The sequence below is a fragment of the Atractosteus spatula genome, chromosome 19 (genome assembly GCF_055471065.1).
Source record: "Atractosteus spatula isolate fAtrSpa1 chromosome 19, fAtrSpa1.hap1, whole genome shotgun sequence".
Taxonomy (NCBI): Eukaryota; Metazoa; Chordata; class Actinopteri; order Semionotiformes; family Lepisosteidae; genus Atractosteus; species Atractosteus spatula.
In genome coordinates, this window is record NC_142724.1 from 3,266,690 (window position 1) to 3,285,810 (window position 19,121).

A 19,121-nucleotide genomic window follows, 5' to 3' on the forward strand; every position below is an offset into this window, starting at 1 on the left:
CTGTCTATTCATCACTTGCTCGGGTAAGGCTGACGGGAGCAGGTGTTCCCCCTTCGCCAGCGCATCAGAGACAACAGTGAAGTGCAGCTAATCAACCACAACGAGACACAGAGCAGATGTAGCAGAAATGACAGACACCTGGGGACCGGGAGCGCTTCGAGCTCAGAAATCAACAGTTTTATTTTTATAGCAGCAAGGAGAGATTTTTATATCTGCTGGAAGAGAAATGCAAGGGAATGAAATTAAATGAACCCGGTGGTTTGCTTGCTTACCTTCTCGCCTGTCTCATGCTGATCTTCATCTAGAGCTCTGAACACCTTGTTCATTTTAATCATCCTCATGTGCCCATGTGAGAGCGGAGCTATTTGTTTGGTGTGTAGGTAGAAATTACTTTGCATTGTGCTGAGAGAGCCAGGGGAGAGCAGTATAGCAAACGGCACTGTTTCCATATACTGTTCTGCGTTTGCTTTTGTTAGACCTCTGCAAGACTCTTCATTCATTTGCATTGCTGTGTGCCAGGGTGGGGGGGGGGGGCTCACGAGTATGAGATCTTCTGCTTCATTTCTGGAATAGCAAACTCTGTGGCCGAGCTCAGCAGCCCCGTGCTCATTCCTCTCTGCCCTCTGAAGCATGCTGCCTCAGTCGAGCAGCAACTGTTTTTTATTTTATTGAGAAGTTTACAAATGTTTAATAAGACAACAGCTAAGAAACACCCATACAAAAAAAAAACAGCACAAAAAAAAACTGGCCAATGACCAAAAAGCTCAAATTTGCCGATGCCTTTTAACGGTTTTCTTGTTGAGATGAGAGGTAATCACAAAATGATTGGATATATCAAATAATCGGGGATAAGTAGAGCAGCTACTGTTTTATGTGATAGATGAAAAACAGGGGCAGTTTCACGGATTTTGACTGGAACGTCACCATGCACTTTAAAAAAGCTCTGGTTGACTTTAAGACTCCACACCATGTGCACTGCTTTAGTGAGTGCATTCTGGAAATGCAGCTTTCAGGTATTTGCTCCATCTACGGTACGTACAATTTCTGCTGACCATGCAGGGACAAGCACTGAATAGCCCGTGACAAAAAAAAAATAGACTAACCACTCGAACTTACGATGTGAGTGATTGTACAGTAGATGGAACGAGCTGCACTGTATGGTTTTCTTTAGCAAACTACTCAGACACACAAGGAGTCTGAGAACGCAGAGGTAACCGTCGACGCCACTGACAGTAAACGACACCATTTAGACTTGTTTACAATCGTTATAAAAAATACAACAAAAAAACAGAGTTCGAAAAACTCTCAGGGGGGATCCTGCCATTAAGTAGAACCTCTTCATCTCTGGTGCAGCTCGTTGCTTTCAGTTATGTCCTCCACTTCTGACCTGGGTACCAGTTAACAATACAGGAGGCATTTCTTTTCTCACACCTGGGCCTGGGCCTATATACGGCTGCATACAACGCCCGCAGGCTCAGGTGCTGAGGCAAGCAGAGGGCCCCTGCTCCTCAGTCAGCTGGCTGGGCTCTGCTGCTCCTGTGAAGCTCCTCAGATCCCCATTGTGGTCAGAGACCCCGAGCTGCCAATTTTCTTGAATCTGTTAGCAGCAGCAACAGCAATGTAGTTTTTCTGCTTGGCACCAGTGAGCCAGGAGAAGGATGAGAAAGCAACAGAATAAAGCAGATATTTAATAAACATAAAAACCCATTACTGATAAAGACGTAAATTTAAATATATGACAAATACCTTATAGTACCCTGGGGTTATTGAGTATTGTAATACATTTAACACTGTTGGGCAGCACAGTAGCATGGTTGTTAGCACTGCTGCCTCATGGCATTTGGGTCCTGGGTATGAACTGGAGAATCATCTGTGTGGAGTTTGCATGTTCTGCCACATTTCCCATGAGCTTTCTCCTGCCACTACTTTTCCCTCCCACCGTCCTAAGATGTGTGTTGTACAGACCTGTCTTATGCCCAGGGCCCACCTCCTTGGCGGGGATCCAGCTCATTGCAAACCTCTAAGAATAACACAGTTACTAAAAATGAAGGATGGATGCAATACTGCTTATTGGAATTTCATTGTGAATTCACCCATGAGATAAGCAACATAACCCCTGTGGCTTGTTGGACATTCGCACATTCGCTGAGTGGGATTTGTGTGAAGGAGCTCGTTAAAAAGGATGACTCACCTTCCACATCCTCCTAGCCATGTACTTCTTGAGCAGGACCTGGGAACGTAGACAGATGTGGCTGTGCTTGGCCTTCTCTGCGATGTTGTCCAGCCAGGGATGTTTCAGGCACTGCGCTGCACTGAGACGCCCGCTGTCGGGGGAACATCAAACGTACGTACTTACTGTACTCCAGGCCCTGGGAAACCAGCCCAGAGTTTTATTAGGCAAACTCAAATACCCAAGCGTCCAAAGATCTGAAAACGGTGGTAATTCTGACAACTACCATTAGTAACTTAATTAAATTATTAAGAGCTCAAAGGGCAATGGGGGGGAAAAAAGGCGAAAAGTCTCAGTTTCTCTCAGGACTTGAAGGGTTTTCCAGGTGCTTTGGTACAAGAAGAAATCAGTACCAATACACTCATATGGAATCTCCCTCCTGCCACTAGCAGAAATACAGAAACACACTGACTGAGCAGCGTGGGAGGCTGTGTTACATATACAGTACTGAGCCAAAACGGAGGTGGAGTGGTGGCTCTGTGGCTAAGGATCTGTGCCTGTGACAGTAAGGTTGCCGGTTCAAATCCTGCAGCAGGCAGAGGAATCCTACTCTGTGGGGCCCCTGAGCAAGGCCCTTAACCCCATCTGCTCCAGGGGTGCTGTACAATGGCTGACCCTGTGCTCTGACCCCCAGGCTTCTCTCCCTGTCTGTGTGTCTCATGGAGAGCAAGCAGGGGTATGTGAAAAGACAAATTCCTAATGCAAGAAATTGTGTATGGCTAATAAAGTGATGTTATTACTATTATTATTAACTAGGTTTATAATTTAAATGTTGTCTGTGTACAAGAGGTTATATTGTTAACTATTAGCTATGGGAGCAACTCATTAGAGTGCAAAAAGAGAATTTCTGATCACTCATTGGTTTTTATTTAAGCGTTCGTCTTTGAGGAATGTGAACAGGAGTCCCATGAATATCTAGTATCTGTTGGCGCTTCTCCTTCTAGTAATTGAGCAGGGGGGTTTGTGCCATCCCTCTCTGGCCAGATCTTACTTTTAAAAAGACAGAATCTTCTGTGCCACGCGTCACGTTCGTTTGTGGGAAGGTCCTGAGTCTCCTGTTCGAAAACACTTTAATGACAAAAATGGAGTTTTAATGTGCTCAAATCGTCGGATATCGATTAACAACGCCTTCGAGTGGTGCCGTGTTATTGACCCAATGTTACTTAAAAGAGGAATATTGGACAGGATGTCTGGAGGTCCAGATGAGAAAGTAGATTAACAACCTTTCCTGTTTAAATTCTTGTTTCCTCTTCTGGATTATCAGAATGGGTCCAAGGGAGATTCCAATTCTTAATTCATCAGAGGATCTATCTATGGTAGATCAGGATGAATTGCTACCATTTTGGTTGGTCTATTATGTAAAATATTTTTATTTAGTTGTATGAAACTGTATTAATAGGTGGTTCTTGGTCTTTATCAGTCATGTGAGAGTTAGGTATATATATTTGTGTTGTGTTGTACAGTAAACCTTGATTTAACGGACAAATAGGAATGTCTGTTAAATCACAAATAACGTTTTTTCAGCCTTAAAATGCAATGAAAAATCTATGACATACAAATTGTACCTGTGCCTTTAGCATAAATACAAAACCTCTTTATTTCATGTCCCTTGCAAATACTGTATAAAATCAGATAAGGCATACGATTGATAAGGCAATTGATCTTCCCTTACAGGATTGATTTTTTTGGCTCATTTCTGAATTTTAAACCCATGTAGTATTTTGTAGGCGCAGGTCTACATAGTGAATATCAAGTATATACTGTAGGTTATCGATAAATTGCATTTTATTCACCTGTTGAACTCCAGACAGTGCCTACATACAGGTTTTCTGTCTTGGTGTCCGTGCAACTCCGGTTGAAAAAGGCCTCGATCTGTGTTGCTTTTGTTCAGCACTGCAGAACGTCGTGCAGAACCTCGTCGTTTTATTTTTGTAATATCGAACTCTCTTTAATTCGAGTTATTTTCCCTTTTTGTTAACATTTTACCTGAACGAAGCTAACAACACCCTTCTCAACTCCTTCATAAACACTACACGACCATTTGTGCAAATGACATTGCAGGTACGCAATTATTCAGCACGGGTCATGAGGAGAGTTTCGTCCGACAAGTGAAAGCAGAACTCCAGGTAGAGAGAAGTCAGGTGAAAACGAAGAAAGACGCCAGGACTTTATTTTACTGAGCTTTACTGAGCAGATCAGTAACTGCGGGCATGAAGTGTTCTTAAGAAGTTTTACTTTGTTGTACGTTTTGTATCAACTTTGTTTTAATGGTGCTGTGCAGTGCAGAGCGTTCAAGAAGAGCGTTAACCCTTTATTGGTCTAAGGTTAAGTTTCTAACCCTTTGTCTTGCCCTTGTATGTGATAATAAAAAGATGTTTCCCATTAAAAAAACACTTTGTCCTCTTGAGTGCATTCACACATGGAAATCCTAGTTTAATCAATAATTCTGATTTATCAACTTAATGCTTGCAAGCACTGCTTTTCTGAATGTGTTAGTATTTACCTGTTACAGATCATATTTAAAGGGGTTGCTACATAAAAGACGTTGCCTGATCTGCATCTCTGTACAACACTTGGGAATGTTTGTACTTAACGAGCCACCGTACTTGGGGCAGCTCTAGGTAGTGAATATGCAGATATATACTGTTAGGAATTAACGTTGAAGGGGTACATGACATTGCAGTTTACAGTCTGTTGAGTAAGTAAGTCTTTAAATAACTTCCTTTAAACACAATAACAGTGTCTGGTCTCTACTGCTCTGCCAGACAAAGTACCCAACTATTTCTTCCTCTGAGCCTACCGTTCTTGAGAGAAAGTCCAGCCGCTAGGCCCTACCGAGAGGGTGTTAGCCTGTGTATAACAGGTGCTCGTGATAATGTGGAGTACTACAGACGTGCCCAAGCCGTGTGCTGTTGGTATGAGTACAGCACTTACTCTGCTTTGTTATTCGCTGGTGTGTAAAGTTTTGCACCAAACGAGGCTGCACATTTCCTCCAATCAGTGACAAGGAAACCCCTGGAGAGGCGCGTCTCTGGGCCTCACCTCTTCTCCCGGATGAGCAGGTTGGAGATGAAGTCTTTGGCCTCGTGGGACACGTGCTCAAACGCCTCCTCGTCGAAGTACCAGTTCGCCGCCAGCACGTTGTTCAGAGTCTGGCTGTCGTCGTCGCCCAGGAACGGAGACAGGCCGCTCAGCCTGCCGCAACAGTGCCAGACACAGTTATTGAAGCACAGGAACAAGGAGGAGGGCGTGTCTGGATTTAGACAAATAGATCATTCTTTTGTTTTATCGATCATGTGGTATTCTTAGACCTGGAAAGCATCTCATGGTCAAGAGAATTGCATTAAAGATGCATGTAGAGGATTTTTGTGGGTGCATAGTGCTTAACAAAAGCCAGCACAGAGCATTTCCAAACAGAAAGCTATTCCAAGGCTACTGTGCACCATGTTCTGTAGTGAATAGACTGATAGCACCTCTTCTCCTTTCTATACATCTTACAATACATTGCCTCTAGACCGCAGTTGATGTTACAATTTGTCATGTTTAGGACCATCGACAATTTCAGGCAGCAACAGCTTTTAAACCAGGGCTGTCCAGTTCAGGTCTCGAATGGCTCTGTGGGCTTCCATTTCAACACTGTAATGAGCCTATTCAACCTAAGCTCTTCAGGTGCTGCTGCTTTAAAGATACCTAGAAAACCACAGTGCAGACACACTGGTCCTCCAGGACTGGACACCCTGTGGACACACTGACCCTCCAGAACCAGTGCTGGACACCCTGTGGACACACTGACCCTCCAGAATCAGGGCTGGACACCTTGTGGACACACTGACCCTGCAGAATCAGGGCTGGACACCCTGTGGACACACTGACCCTAGAGAACCAGGGCTGGACAACACAGCAAGATTTGGCGAAACAAATCGTCTTTACTTGTCTAAAGCCCATTAGCAATCGGTTTTATATGGCTTCCTATACCGCACTACTTAAAATTGGGAACTACTAGCAACAGCTCTGATTGAAGAGTTCGGAAGTTATTAAATTAAGTGGGCTTTTCTTTACTTGGTCTTCTTCATTTCTGCGCTCCAGGGTTCCTCGCAGTGGTACTCACAGCATGTACGAAATCACACCCAGTGTCCACATGTCAGTTGGGAAGGACACAAAATCAAAGTTGACAATTTCAGGGGCCAGGAACTCAGGCGTCCCAAAGGACACCCTCAGCTTCTCCCTGGGTCTGAACCTGCAAGGAGATGAAAGATAAGTGTTCACACAACTTCTGCACATCAGAAAAAAAAACTACGGCATCATGAGGCTGTGTGGTGGAGCCAGGATTACAAAATCCTGGCAACGTGTAAAGTAAGCTAGTGTGACAATGAGTCCTGCACCACTTCTTCCTGAAGTCCTATCACTCCTCTACGGATTTCGTGCCGTAGACAACAAACAGCCCTCTCTAACGAAACAGGTGTGGGTGGCAGGTCAGCCACCGCGTGTTAGGTGACAGCTGCCTCATAACTCTTGGGTCCTGGGTTCAATTCGGGACTGGGGTTTGAGTTTGCATGTTTTCCTGTTGTCCGTCTGCGTTTCCTCTCAGCTCCTGAAGACAAACTGGTGTGGGTAATTGTAGTCTGTAAATACTGGGTGTACCCTATAAGGATCTAGCATTCAGTGTTGTGTGATTCTCTAAAAGGCGATAATTTTCTGTGTTTCTATAACTTCTAATATTCTCTTTTTTTTTTCATAATTACCTTAAAGCAATCGGTGGCTGTCACAGGTTATGGGACATGCTGGAAAATAACATATTTTCTACATGGTTGTTGTTTCAGGACAAGTTTGGGCGCAGTGACTGAAACCTTGGTGAATCGCTAGCCCTTGTCCTTACTTTTCTTCCCCAGAATATTCTTAATTTAATTACTTTTTTAAGAAAAGTTGGAATGGAATTAATGTAACTGATTACAGAAATATCTCATCTCCATATGTGCAACTTAACAAATAACGCGTAGAATTGTGTGTAACCTTGAGATGTCCTCCCATTGAGACAACTGTTTGACAGCGTGTCTTTTAACAGATTTCCTTCTGTGAGGAAGTATTATGTTGCTTTTCAGCATGTGATATCTCTTCTCTAAGACGGATTCGTTCTTTTAAGAACTTGGTCCCTGAAGAGTTGTTTTGTCCATTAATTCGATTCTGGCTAACCTCACCACAGCTCCGTCTGGGTGGGCTGTGAGTGTGGAACTGGGAAACGGGAGGATTTCCAGCAAGTGGAGAATGAGTACTGAACCACTGGAATGTGAGGGAAACATCCCAGTTTAAGGAGAAATAATCAAAAGGAATATTATGGAGATACAATAAATAATTTGTGAGACCCCCAAAAATGCAGGTTAGAGGAGAGGAATTTTCTTTTTAGCTACTGTCTCCGTACTGGTTTTATTTCTTGCTATTTTTAAATAGATTATTTAAATTTTGGGACTTTTTTTCATATCAGTATTTTTACTTCCCATTTTTTCAATCATCTGTCGTTTGCAGTGAATCCCTGGGGAATTGACCAGGAGTAACAGAAGCTGCTAAGGCAGCGAGGAATAGATAATGAGCTAGAGTCACCAACTGAGTGAACAGTGAATACAAATCAAGCCATTAAGAACACCAGAAGACACTGCTCCCCCTGCAGCATGGCGAGTGAATACTGTGTCCCAGACCAGAACAATAAAAACGTGTACAACTGTTGGAGAAGTAAATTGTTATCAGTTAAATACAGATTTACTGTACCTCACTAACTCCAATGAGTTCTGATGTAGATATTGTCCACCAGGTGGAGTAGTCTGACATATTATCAACCACACCAAACATAAATGCAATATTGTTAGGTGGAGACCAAAATTAATTGAATTATGTCCTATGGGACATGTTTAAACACAATATTGAGAGGTCTGAATCTTATAGCACAACTGTTAAGACAGGTTGAAAAATGGTTAAACACAGCAGGGACCACTGGATTCTAAAACATCCGTGCAAACAGTTTAAGAAAGCAGAACAGCATAATTATTTTGAGTTCCCTGGTGTGTGAAATTTCTGTAACTGCAGACCCTGCTCAGTACCCCACAGGGCTGTGAGCTGTAAACTGTTCCGTCCTCTGACAGCATTAATATCTAACAGCATGAGTCTCCTTTTTAATGATTCTAAACGCAGTGGCCTGGGCTACAGTACCAGTTACATGCTGATACAAGGTGTTCAGCAGCCTTTTTTCAAACTCGTGAATGGGAGGGAATCTCGGAAAGATTATTTTTAAAAGCGAAGAACAGCTGGGAATAGAAGCGTACCTTCTCGCCAGTCCAAAATCAATGATTTTCACCTGGTGTCCAGTCTTGTTCACACACAGGATGTTCTCGGGCTGCAGTGGAGTGAAGAAACATTTCTTAATCTCAACCTGACACACTGCTCCAATCCAAACTAATGTGCTTTCCTCCCTTTGACATAATAGAGGATAAAGAAAAAAGAGGCTGGACTTCATTCGGGAAGATTTGCAGTACTATCCGTTGCTCTGAAAAGCTCAACTAATGCAGGATTTTGTAACCCAGGTAACCATTAAATCATGAATGTCTAAAGATAATTTAATTGCGATCAACAAGGCAGATTTTTCCAATCAAGTAATTAGGGGATCCTATAGAATACGAATCTGAATCCTCTTAGTTGTACTAATTACTGGCTTCATCGATCAATAGCTTACAAATCTTCCTAATCTATAGAAGGAGGTGAGGATGATTTATCCATTCTATAAATGGATTGAACCTAGAACAAGAGTCTTTACGCAAAAAGTAGTGGGTGAATGTACCAACCTAAGGATGGCTAAGATCCTCAGCTCAGTGATCTACTAACTAAAGGCCGGGTCAGGATGGCCACTTCCTGTTGGCATGCCTTCTTATGTTCCTGTGTCTCGTGTATCGGGACATCCGGTCCAGGAGAACAGACCGCACTACCTTCAAGTCCAGGTGCAGGACGTACATCTGGTGCATATAGTGAATCCCCTCGCAGATCTGCTTGACGAAGAGCATGGCGTCCACCTCTGTCAGGCGGCAGCTGTCGTCCACTATCCTCTCGAACAGCTCCCCGCCTTCCACACTGAGCGTTAAACGAAAGACAGATGACGGCTGGAGAAGCATGTATAATTCACCTGGCACCACAACAGAAAGCATCGGGAGAGGGAAGCAGCCGGTGTACTAAATAAGCATTTTTTCACTCTGGTTTTCACACCAGCATGCCTGTGGCGCAGAAGGGCATATTTCTAGACATATTTATCATTAAATATGGGGCATATTTATCAGCTAAATGTGCTGAAATGGAGACTTTGTTTCCATTTTAATTTCCATCTCTCTTCTTCACTTCAAAGCTTAAGCAATACAAAATCATTTCTCCATTCTAACTAAGAGAGGGCTTTTTAGTGGGAAAGATTTTTTTTAAAATAAAAGTAGTAAAAGAAACTATATAATCAAATACTTCAAAATCGCTCAGCTGACCGAGCCAACCCGAAGAACCTCCTGGGGGGGTGAACCAGGGGACACATGAGAGAAGTAAGAGGAAAGCACAAGCACCACAGGAGTCACTTGTTTACACAAAGGGAGGTGGGTGTATGGTACAAGCTACCCAGCCATTTTGTTGAAGTTGATTCCATGGAATTGTTCAAGAACTGGTTGAATGAGGTCCCCAAATTAATAAGCTGCCAACAACCAGTTGAGCAACATGGACCAAATCGACCTTACAAAACTCAAACATTTTCACCTTTTAAGCCTAAGATCAGTTGTATTCAAGTTTTCTGGTCAGAGACTGAAGTGTGAGAATAGCAATTAAAATGGAACCAGAATGGACAGAACCACACCTCATCGATGCTATCTGTTTTTCTTAATAAAGTGCAAGAACGATTTCCCTTATATCTGCATGGGTTGCAATCAGACCAACAGCAAAGAGACATGTTCTTTACTTTTGTCCTGACGGTTTAAAAAACAGAGAGCTCTTAGAAATGCAATCGATGTGCACGACAGAGCTGTTGTGACACTAATTTACCACAGCATCTCATGACTGGGTAAGGTGAAAATGAGGTTTGCAGAGGCTGTGGCTCAGAGTTGCTCAGACTGTGGCTCCTTCAATCCGCTCCACTGTGCCAGCTCCTGTATTGTAGAACTAATAGACAGCAGGAGCAGTATACCACTGTATGGGCTGGTGGCACCAGACTACCCCATCAGATTATTTCATGGGAATATTATCCTATCAAGCAAGAAGCAGCTCGTAAGAAGCCGGGCCTCAGGTGCGGCCCTCCAGGAGCTGGGCTGTCCGGGCCCGAAGGGGACTGGTGAATCGCACTCACTACTCCATGATCAGCACCACCTCGGTTCTGGCCTCGAAGGCGCTGTACAGCTGGATGAGGTTGACGTGGCTCAGCTGGTTCATCACCTGGATCTCGTTATGAGCCGCTTCCTGTAACGAGAGGTTCACAGTTTTCATCACAGCAGTCTGTATTTGAGTTAAGAGCCTGTGTGTGAAAGTCTAAGTCAGATCTGTCTCCAGTCCGGGGCTAGTGTGTGGACAGACTTTCTTTCCAGAAAAAGAAAGAAAGCAACTTGGAGCAGCTGGATCAGTGGCTTAATTGAACCCATTTAACAGCTTTGCCCAGCTCAGTGGGGGCTACTGCTTTCTATTTATTCTGAATGCATGTTATTAATTCACTTACATAACACAGTGTAACCAAGCAAAAAACACCTAATTCTACCATCATAAAACACAATATAAGCTGTTAAAATAAAAACCACATATAGTGTAATCTTCCATGGCGACAATGCTGTATCTCTTCCTCAGTAAGGGCCTACTGATAATGGATCATTGGCAGTAATAGTGAATTAGCTGATGGAAGATACAGCTATTTATATTATTTTTTTTGTTGTTGTTGCGTGCTAATGATTCTGAGCAGGAGCACATTCTATGGGGAGTTTGCATGTCTCCCTCTCAACTTCCAAAGACACGCTGTCGGGGTTAATTGGTGTCTCTGCATTGTCCCTGTGAGTCTGTGTCCGGTCCAGGCTGTAGTCCTCCCTCACACCCTGTGCTTCAAAGAGAGGTCCTACGTTGCCATGGAGACAGCTTTCTGAGCTGGCGTGGGACCCTTCCTGGGATGGATGGAAAACCTGTCTCGGGACTTCTAAATTCCGGACTGGATGAGTGCAACATTTCTGACAAAGCAAGCCGCACATCAGTACCTTTTCCTTTGCGGACCGCGCCTTGACGATCTTTGCTGCCAGCTTTAATCCGGTTGCCTTCTCAGTACAGGTGTGAACTCTGCCAAACCTTCCTCTAGGCACACACACACACAAATCAAGAAGATGAGGAAGAGTCGGGGCAGAATCACTGAAGCTTCGATCTTAGTTTGCTGTTAAAACATAAACCAAGTACTGTGCATTTAAATCCTGCACATTTCGTAAGGAATCTTAACGTAATATAAAGATCTAATTGCATCTTTTTTTAATCAGGATATATAAATAAAACAAAATCATAGCCTTCTTGTGAGCAGCACAATGTCCCAAAGGTACTGAAAAAAACTCTAATAACAGTAATCAGAAACATTTTTTAATTTTATTTAATACCTTCTGTAACAAACAAGGTTTTCACAGAATTTCTAGCATCTAAAATGCTAGCCACCTAGCTAGTCCTAGCCACCCCACTTCCCACTGATTTTGTGTCTTTAAAATTCTTAACAGGTACCAGTTTTACATGTCTAATCTGTACGTGTTAAAAGGATTTGTAATACTAATATTTGTAACCAACACTTTCACAGCGATGTTTTCTAATTGCTTGGAATGATTGGGGAAGAGAAGGTTCAGCTCGAGTCCTGAAGGCTCACGGGGGGGGCGACTCACAACATTCCCCGGAGGAATCCATGATTTGCTCCCTGGGCTCGGATCGAGAACAGGCGCCTGACCTCTGACCCTTCACCCTCAAACACCGGAACTGTGCAGCTGAGCGCAGCTGAGCGCTGAGGGCTCTCCGACAAGGCTAGTGAGAGGAGCAAGGGGCCCAGGGGATCTTGTGTTTCAGGCTTTGCGCAGGGTTTCAGGTTTTATTCTGTCCCTATGGCTCTGGACAAATCCGCTCGGCGCCGCGGGCCAGAACTGCGCCCCCCTGTGCGGCGGGGCGCGGCAGGGCCTTACCCTCCCAGCACCTCCTTGGTGTTGATGTCGAAGAGAGGGAAGGACGGGGCGGGCTGGAGAGACACCAGGCGGTGAGGGAATGGCGCGGGCTGGGGGGCGCTGTCGTCTGCGGGGCGGGAGAGCAGGGGTTCAGTGGAAAAATCGCCGAGGATCTGTACCCCCAAACCCCCCCCCCCCCCCCACACACACAATTTCCCTTTCTATTTATGGTCATGCTACAGTAGCTCAGTGCTCATTCAGAGTGAGACACTTATACTTCTACTTAAAATGTCAGGTGTAATAATAGGAAATAATTGCTTGCTTCTGTATTGTGCATTTCATCCCAGTGTACCTCAAAATACTTTACACACAGCAGGAGACCTATTCCATCTCCCATTAAGCACGGCCACCCACCTGGACTGGATTGCCAGTACACGAGTGAAGAACAGAGAATTTACTTGTTCAACTTATTCAAGTTTTCATGTTCAAGGTTGCTGACAGACTGGACTGCAAGGCGTGCATTTGAAACACCCGGTCAGAGCAATTCCACCACACAGGAGAACAAGGGAAAGATCCAGAAAAAGCAAACCGCTCTCTGCAGGGCCAAAACTTTCTAACTTAGTCTTCCCGTAACTGAGGAGTGAGTCCTTGACATTTTCCTTACCGTTTTCTTACTGCTATAACTACTGAGCTGAACCTGCTCGCTCCCTTAGCGGAAATGTTTCCCTTTCCAGATACATACTGTAGTTTAAGAGTTTTGCGGTCTCTTCACTGGCTCTCGATCATTTGCTTTTTCATGGACAGGCTTCCTGATAAACGCTCCCCACAGACAAAGTGTTCCCTGGCAATCTCTCACCTTTCCAAAGAACAGAAGAACAGTGGAACACGACCCCTGCAGTAACGAGTCACGCTACTTCCAGTCTGGCCACACAAATAGCTGACTGTCACCCAGGAAAGAGCAACTCGAGGGAAAGGTGACACTTCCTGGATTAGGAAAATTCTAGACTATTTCCAACCTGGCTGCCAATCAGTTTTGGAATGGTTGGCACCCCTTTAAGGATTGGTATCCAGTTTTCCAGCTGGCAGGACCTGATTTTTAACTTGAAACTTGCATGTGCACACAGTAAGGACAGCAGTTATTTACCACTGGCCATATTGCATCACAGCCTTTTGAGCCTGAGATGAATAGAGGTCACTCAGCTGGAGTTTAGCTTCTGCAATGCATTCAGGTGCTTTTAGGGCCACTTAATTAATTCAAATACTGGTGGGATCAAAGTCCTGTGGACTTCTTGGTGCATGGCTCCTAGTTTGCAGATCCCACGGAATTAGGCCGCAGTGTATAAAATAGCCATCTAACTCCTAGAGAAAACTGTGTGGCTCTACAATGTCAGATAAGAAAATCAGCTAAATTTCTCTAAATTTAAGATACTGCCCGTTGTCATAAAAACATGGAATAAAACTTCAAAGTAAAAGTTGTAATCTGGCATCCATTCATAAGCACACTCCTCAGACTACATGATTTCTCCGTGTCAGTGGGGGGCTGGGGAAGTGTGGGGCAGAGGTGAGGAGAAAGAACACAACATACCGATCACTCTGAAGCATGTTTCAGGGCTCCTCTGGCGAGCTGTGTCTGCGCTCCTCTCTGCCGGACTGACTCGGATCTCAATGAGGGAGGGAGCTGGAGTCGCGAGCTCCATGCTGGGGCCTGCAGCTTCTCCGCCGCCGGTGCTGTCCAGCCCGGTCCACCCAGAGAGGGTCAGCGTGCGTCCGGGGTCCTGCAGAGCAGCCGGCTCCCGGCTCCCTTCAGTGTCCTCCGCGGTCTCCACCCTGCCGCCTCTCACATCTTCCTTCGTGCCTTTCACCTCCCTTTGACAGCTGCAGAAAAACAAAGAGCCAGGAGAGGGGTGGTAGTGCAGTGCGACCAAACAATTCAAAGAATTCTTGTGCAACTGGGTGGGCACCTGCCGCCCCCCCCTCCCCCGCCCAGGAGAGACGGGAAAACAAAGGCGCTGATGTAAAGAGAAGCAGAGCCAGGTCTGTGCCCCCGGCGCGATGCCCACGATGCCCTGCCCGCACCCTACCTGCCCAGGGCCTCAGGACAGCTGTGGACATGCCTGAGGGGGGGCGTGTGTGTGAGAGCAGCTCCCAGCAGCGGTGCCCCTCCTGCCTCCTCGGACGGGGCGGCCTGGAGATCCGCTGCGAGCGAGGCGCCCGGCGCCCCCCGCCCTATCACCTCTGCTACCTGCCCACTCCCTGGCGGCTCTGCGGCCTCGGGCCCCGCTGCTCCGGCGGCTCCGGTGGCTCTGGCGGCTCCGGCCCCGCTCGTGCTCTCCCTCGGCCCCAGGGCGCTGCGCTCGCCTGCCTGTCGGTCCGGGTCCTCCTTGTCCAAGCTTCCCGCCCGGCCTGCTGCTGCCAAGGGCTGGGGGCTCCCCGGATCAGCCAGCAGTGTCAGCTTGGGCTCCATCTGGGGCGTCCCATCACACCCCGACACTTGGACCTCGGGGTCAACAGTTCTAGGAGGGGGGCTCCTGGTTTTCCCTTCGGTGAGTCCAGGCGAGACTGCGGTCCCCGGGGAACAGAGGGGACAGGGTATAAAATAGCCTCGTAACTCCTAGGAGAGTCTGGGAATAAAATCATCTACACTTCCCTAAATTGGAGATACTCTACGTTGTCTTGAGAACAAGAAAATAAAACTGAAAAGCAAAATTTGCAACTTAGCATCTATGCCATAAAATACATCATTTCTCCATGTCGCTGTGGTTGCAAGACTCACTTTGAAAATAATTCAAATAATTTGTGGTATAATGACAAGTAGAAGGGGTAGAAGAATTACGTTTTCAATAATGCCGTCCCAATATTTAACACAAGTTTGTTTCCTCAGTTGGAAAAGAGGAAAAAAAGCACTTCACACTGATACGTAGAGAAGGAGAACAGAGCTTCATAATTGAAAATAATTACCTTCATTTTTCATTTCATTTTATACCTTGCACATAAAATTATCCGCCTTCTAGCTCAATGTTTTTTGTTGGAATAAAATAAGTCAAATAAGATGAAAGCACTCCTATTTTCCCCTTGTTTTATAATGAGAGATAATAATATAGAACAGCTCTCCTTCTTCCCTTATTAAAAACCACTTTGCATTGAATGTGCGTGTCCATATGTCTCGCTTGGTAGCTGTTATTATATTTCCACGTGCTGTATCTTTAGATGCGTGTGATGGTTGCATCCTGTAACAGATTAATGCTACTAGCAATTATTCCATCCATCCAAGCTTCTAACTACTCCAATACAGGGTCTTGGGGGAGCTTGAGCCTATCCAGCTTTCAGAAAGCAATCCATTTTATTTAGAAGATTCAAAGAAGATGTACAGTATTAAATGCATCTAAGGTGGGATACACCCTGGAAGGCATGCCAGTCCATCACAGGGTGGACACGCAGATACAAGCACGCACTGAGCGTAAAGGGAAATCACAGCACCTGGATAAGATCCACACAAACTTGGTGAGAACATACAATTGTCATGCAGATAGCACCTCAAGTCAAGAACTGAACCCAGGGGCCCAGGAATGTGAGGTAGTAATGCTAACCCAAGTCTTATTATTATTATTTAAGAGTGACATCCTACAGTAAATAGGATTTCAGAGTCTATAATATTAGATCTGAATTCTTTATGGGAGCCATGACATTTCCTGTAGCGACAGGAGTCAGTCTGGGAGCGTCTGTACTGCTATATTCTGACATCTTACATCAAATTGCTCTCAGTTAACAGCACTGCCAGAGTCCAGTAACCTTTCCTTAATGCACTAAAGTAAAAGTGAGACATTCATTATGTGTTTAGCTCTATCTTCCCAATAATTTGGGATACTTAAGTGCATTGCTGTGTTGGAAAACATCCCATTAAGAGCCACGTCCACAGGCCAGTGAATGCCAGCTGGATGTGACAGAACACCAGACACCTCAAGGGTACCATTTAACCTATAATAATATCTCAGGCTGTAGCACTTAAAAGCTGAACATCACCGTGGCATGGTTTCACATATAATGACATCTTTGGCCCTAGTCATTAAAAATCCAAATACTGTAGCTGTCAGTCATGCAGTTAGTTTGTAGCAGCACATGATCCAGCAGAACATGAACATTTTCCAAAAAACAAGTCGAGATAAAGGCTGGGAAGTCCCAGCTGCCACAGGGCTCTGAGAGCATTTTCAAATTGTGCTTACCTCTCCCGTGAGCACAATTCAGATCCCCTGAACTCTGCTTCCTTCTCAAATCTAACTTGACACCTGACTCCTTAAAAAAACAAATAGAGAAAAAGCAATGTTGTTCTATTGCTGTAAATGCCGCCTTTATCAAAACTCAGCCTTTGTTCTTAAAAAAAATCACTTAATTTCACTTTTATGTTTTATGTTTACATGTTTATTTATTCAGGTTCTGGACAGCAGACAGGTATTTTTACTTATTTTGTAAAAAAATGGCTTTATGGCTATAGATAAATCCAAGCATTTGCACATTTATAGCATTACACAACAGACTACAGTGCAATGCATTTTGTCCAGAACATTCAAAGATGATTGATGGTATTAAATGCATTTACTTCAATTAAAACTGTCAAGAGCTTGTTGCATAAAAGACTGAGTATCGAACTGATTGTTGAAAATGTTAAATGTGTTTTGTTGCTTTGTTAAACTAATTCATAGTCTAGGAACAAGGGAGAAAACTAAAGAACAAGTACAAATCGCTGCTCTCTCATCTCTGCCAAAGGCTAAAATAAAGCAATCTCACCAGTTAAATAGAAATGTTTTAAAGTACAAAAGCTTTGCCTGCGATGCTGAAAATTGCCTCTGAAGGCTTCGGCTCCATCTGATTTTCATACTTAAACTGCGGGTGTGTAGTTTGTTTCGTGTAACCTGCAAGTGTTGTAGCCTTCACAACGTATCATTCAGGGGCTTTTTCAATTGCTCAGAAGCAGCCATTTATATTATTTAAGCCCATTTGTTATTTTCAAAAAGTCTGCTGTGTGTGAGCTGTTTGTTCTGTTCTACTTATCGGATGATAATGGGTGTTAATGTGCCCTTGAGCTCTCTAGACAAATACAGAAATTCACCATTGCTACTAGAATACTTTGGGTAGGCATTACTGGTGTTTTGACGCTCATCAAACTTTAACATCGCAGAGGCTGTAACAATAAACCTTAATCAAACACAGCTCTGCATTCAATATTCCCCAAGAACCGAAAAGAAAAAAGACTGAGAAAGCTCTAAGAAAAAGAAAAAAATTGCTGCTGGTGCGACCAACCTTTGGGTTTACAATTTCATATGGATGTTTTTCAAGGGACTCATCCAATTACAACATCATCGGCATAATCGAATAAACGGTAATCTGAACTGCGGACGGGTTGTGGTGCTTCCAGGAGCTGCCAGCAGGTGGCAGTGGTAAGCACACTACAGACCACGCTCTAGATCCCCTCAGACCTTTGAGCAGGAAGGAAAAGAAGGAAAAATGCTCTGGAACATGGAAACGATATTATTAATAGTAATAGTATTAAGAGTAATTCAAGTAATTCGCATCTCTGAACTGGCTGGGTCACTCTGCTCTCCTCCCCACTGAGAGCTGCTGTCACATCATCCAGGTGGGTGCTATATAAGGGTAAGGAATTGTTATTAATGATTCAGTAATAGTACCTTGTCGTTCACATCTCTTGGGTGCTCTATCCCGCTGCTCTCCCTCTGCGCGGCGGGTGAGGGCTTCCCGACCCCGTGATGCCCCAGACGCTCCACCAGCAGCTCCAGGGTGGTGTGCGTCCCCTGGGCCAGCCTCTCCAGCGCTGCCAGGCGCCGGCTCTGCTGCTCGCAGTGGGTGGCCAGAGCCCGCAGCACCGCCGCCAGCTCGCCCGGGCACTCGGTGCCCAGCACCCTCTCCTGCCCGGCCAAGAGCCTGTCCACCTTGCGGGTCAGGCAGTCCAGCTGGGTCTCCATGGCGGCGGGGAGGTCGGCGCGGGGCACCTGCAGTGGGGAGGACGTGGCCAGCCTCTTCACCGTCCCCATGGCTGAGAGGCAACGAGAGGTGGGCTGCACTGCGCACAAGGTCACCTGTCGGCTGCGTCAGTAGGGTGGTGTTGCTGGGGGCAGCAGGAGGGACAAAAAATAGTTTGCATGCTGGATTCCAGCCCTATCAGCTACGCCAGCGCTGTAAATATAGCACAGCAGTGGGGACTTTAATAGAACCTGATAAAAGAGCTATTCATGGCAGCACAGGCAGCACGCCTCTGGGAGCTAAAGAACAGGCCGTCACTCCCCAGTCTCTTGTTTGTCAAGTGGTGGTGGAAATATAGCATGGGCCCGGTGATAACCCCAGGGAAAAGCTTTCCTTCTCCCAGTGACAGCCGGTCAGGAGCTCGTGGGAAGAGCACGTTCCAACAAGGCGACGCGGACCCTCTCGTGCGACCACACAGCAGAGCAGGGGGACGAGCACAGGGGTCCAGCCAGGCACGGGGTTTCACACTTGAAAATGTGCAGCAGGAGATTCGCGGTGATCCCGCAAAGTACAGAACAAAAACCAGGTGTGCACATTGAGCAGATTTCACTGTCCTCCCCTATTGAACCCAGCGGTCAGATCCCGAGCTCTGTGCAAACGAGACGAAGTATGTGGTGGGTGTGGGATGAAGACAAGGATTTACCACTCCAGCCCTGGAGAGCTGAAATCCAGCAGGTCTTAGATCTCCAGTGTCT

The 19,121-nt window shown here is 45.3% G+C and overlaps 1 protein-coding gene across 2 annotated transcripts; it reads right to left on the bottom strand.

Moving 5' to 3' along the window:
• Nucleotides 1-158: 158 nt before the first annotated feature.
• LOC148817878 (myosin light chain kinase 2, skeletal/cardiac muscle-like) lies at nt 159-18,455 on the bottom strand. Of its 2 annotated transcripts, XM_088937455.1 has the most exons (13): nt 18,075-18,455; nt 16,614-16,683; nt 14,475-14,952; nt 13,979-14,268; nt 12,415-12,520; nt 11,467-11,560; nt 10,581-10,690; nt 9,199-9,340; nt 8,542-8,612; nt 6,339-6,467; nt 5,273-5,425; nt 2,192-2,324; nt 159-1,629 (listed from the first exon to the last, which is right to left on the bottom strand). In XM_088937455.1, the coding sequence occupies exons 1-13, from the start codon at nt 18,435-18,437 to the stop codon at nt 1,549-1,551; spliced, it is 2,220 nt and encodes a 739-aa protein (XP_088793581.1). In that variant the 5' UTR covers nt 18,438-18,455; the 3' UTR covers nt 159-1,548. The 2 variants fall into 2 exon arrangements, with proteins under 2 accessions (XP_088793581.1, XP_088793582.1); XM_088937456.1 differs by lacking the exon at nt 159-1,629 and having other exon boundaries at nt 2,192-2,369.
• Nucleotides 18,456-19,121: the final 666 nt, after the last annotated feature.

Bases quoted from the DNA above. Each gene is read 5' to 3' on its own strand.
- LOC148817878 (XM_088937455.1), bottom strand. From the start codon at position 18,437: ATGGGGACGGTGAAGAGGCTGGCCACGTCCTCCCCACTGCAGGTGCCC. The intron at 14,269-14,474 runs GTAGGGTGCGGG...GTTTTTCTGCAG, and splicing joins TGTCCTGAGGCCCTGGGCAG to CTGTCAAAGGGAGGTGAAAG. The intron at 12,521-13,978 runs GTATGTTGTGTT...CCCGCCCCGCAG, and splicing joins AACATGCTTCAGAGTGATCG to ACGACAGCGCCCCCCAGCCC.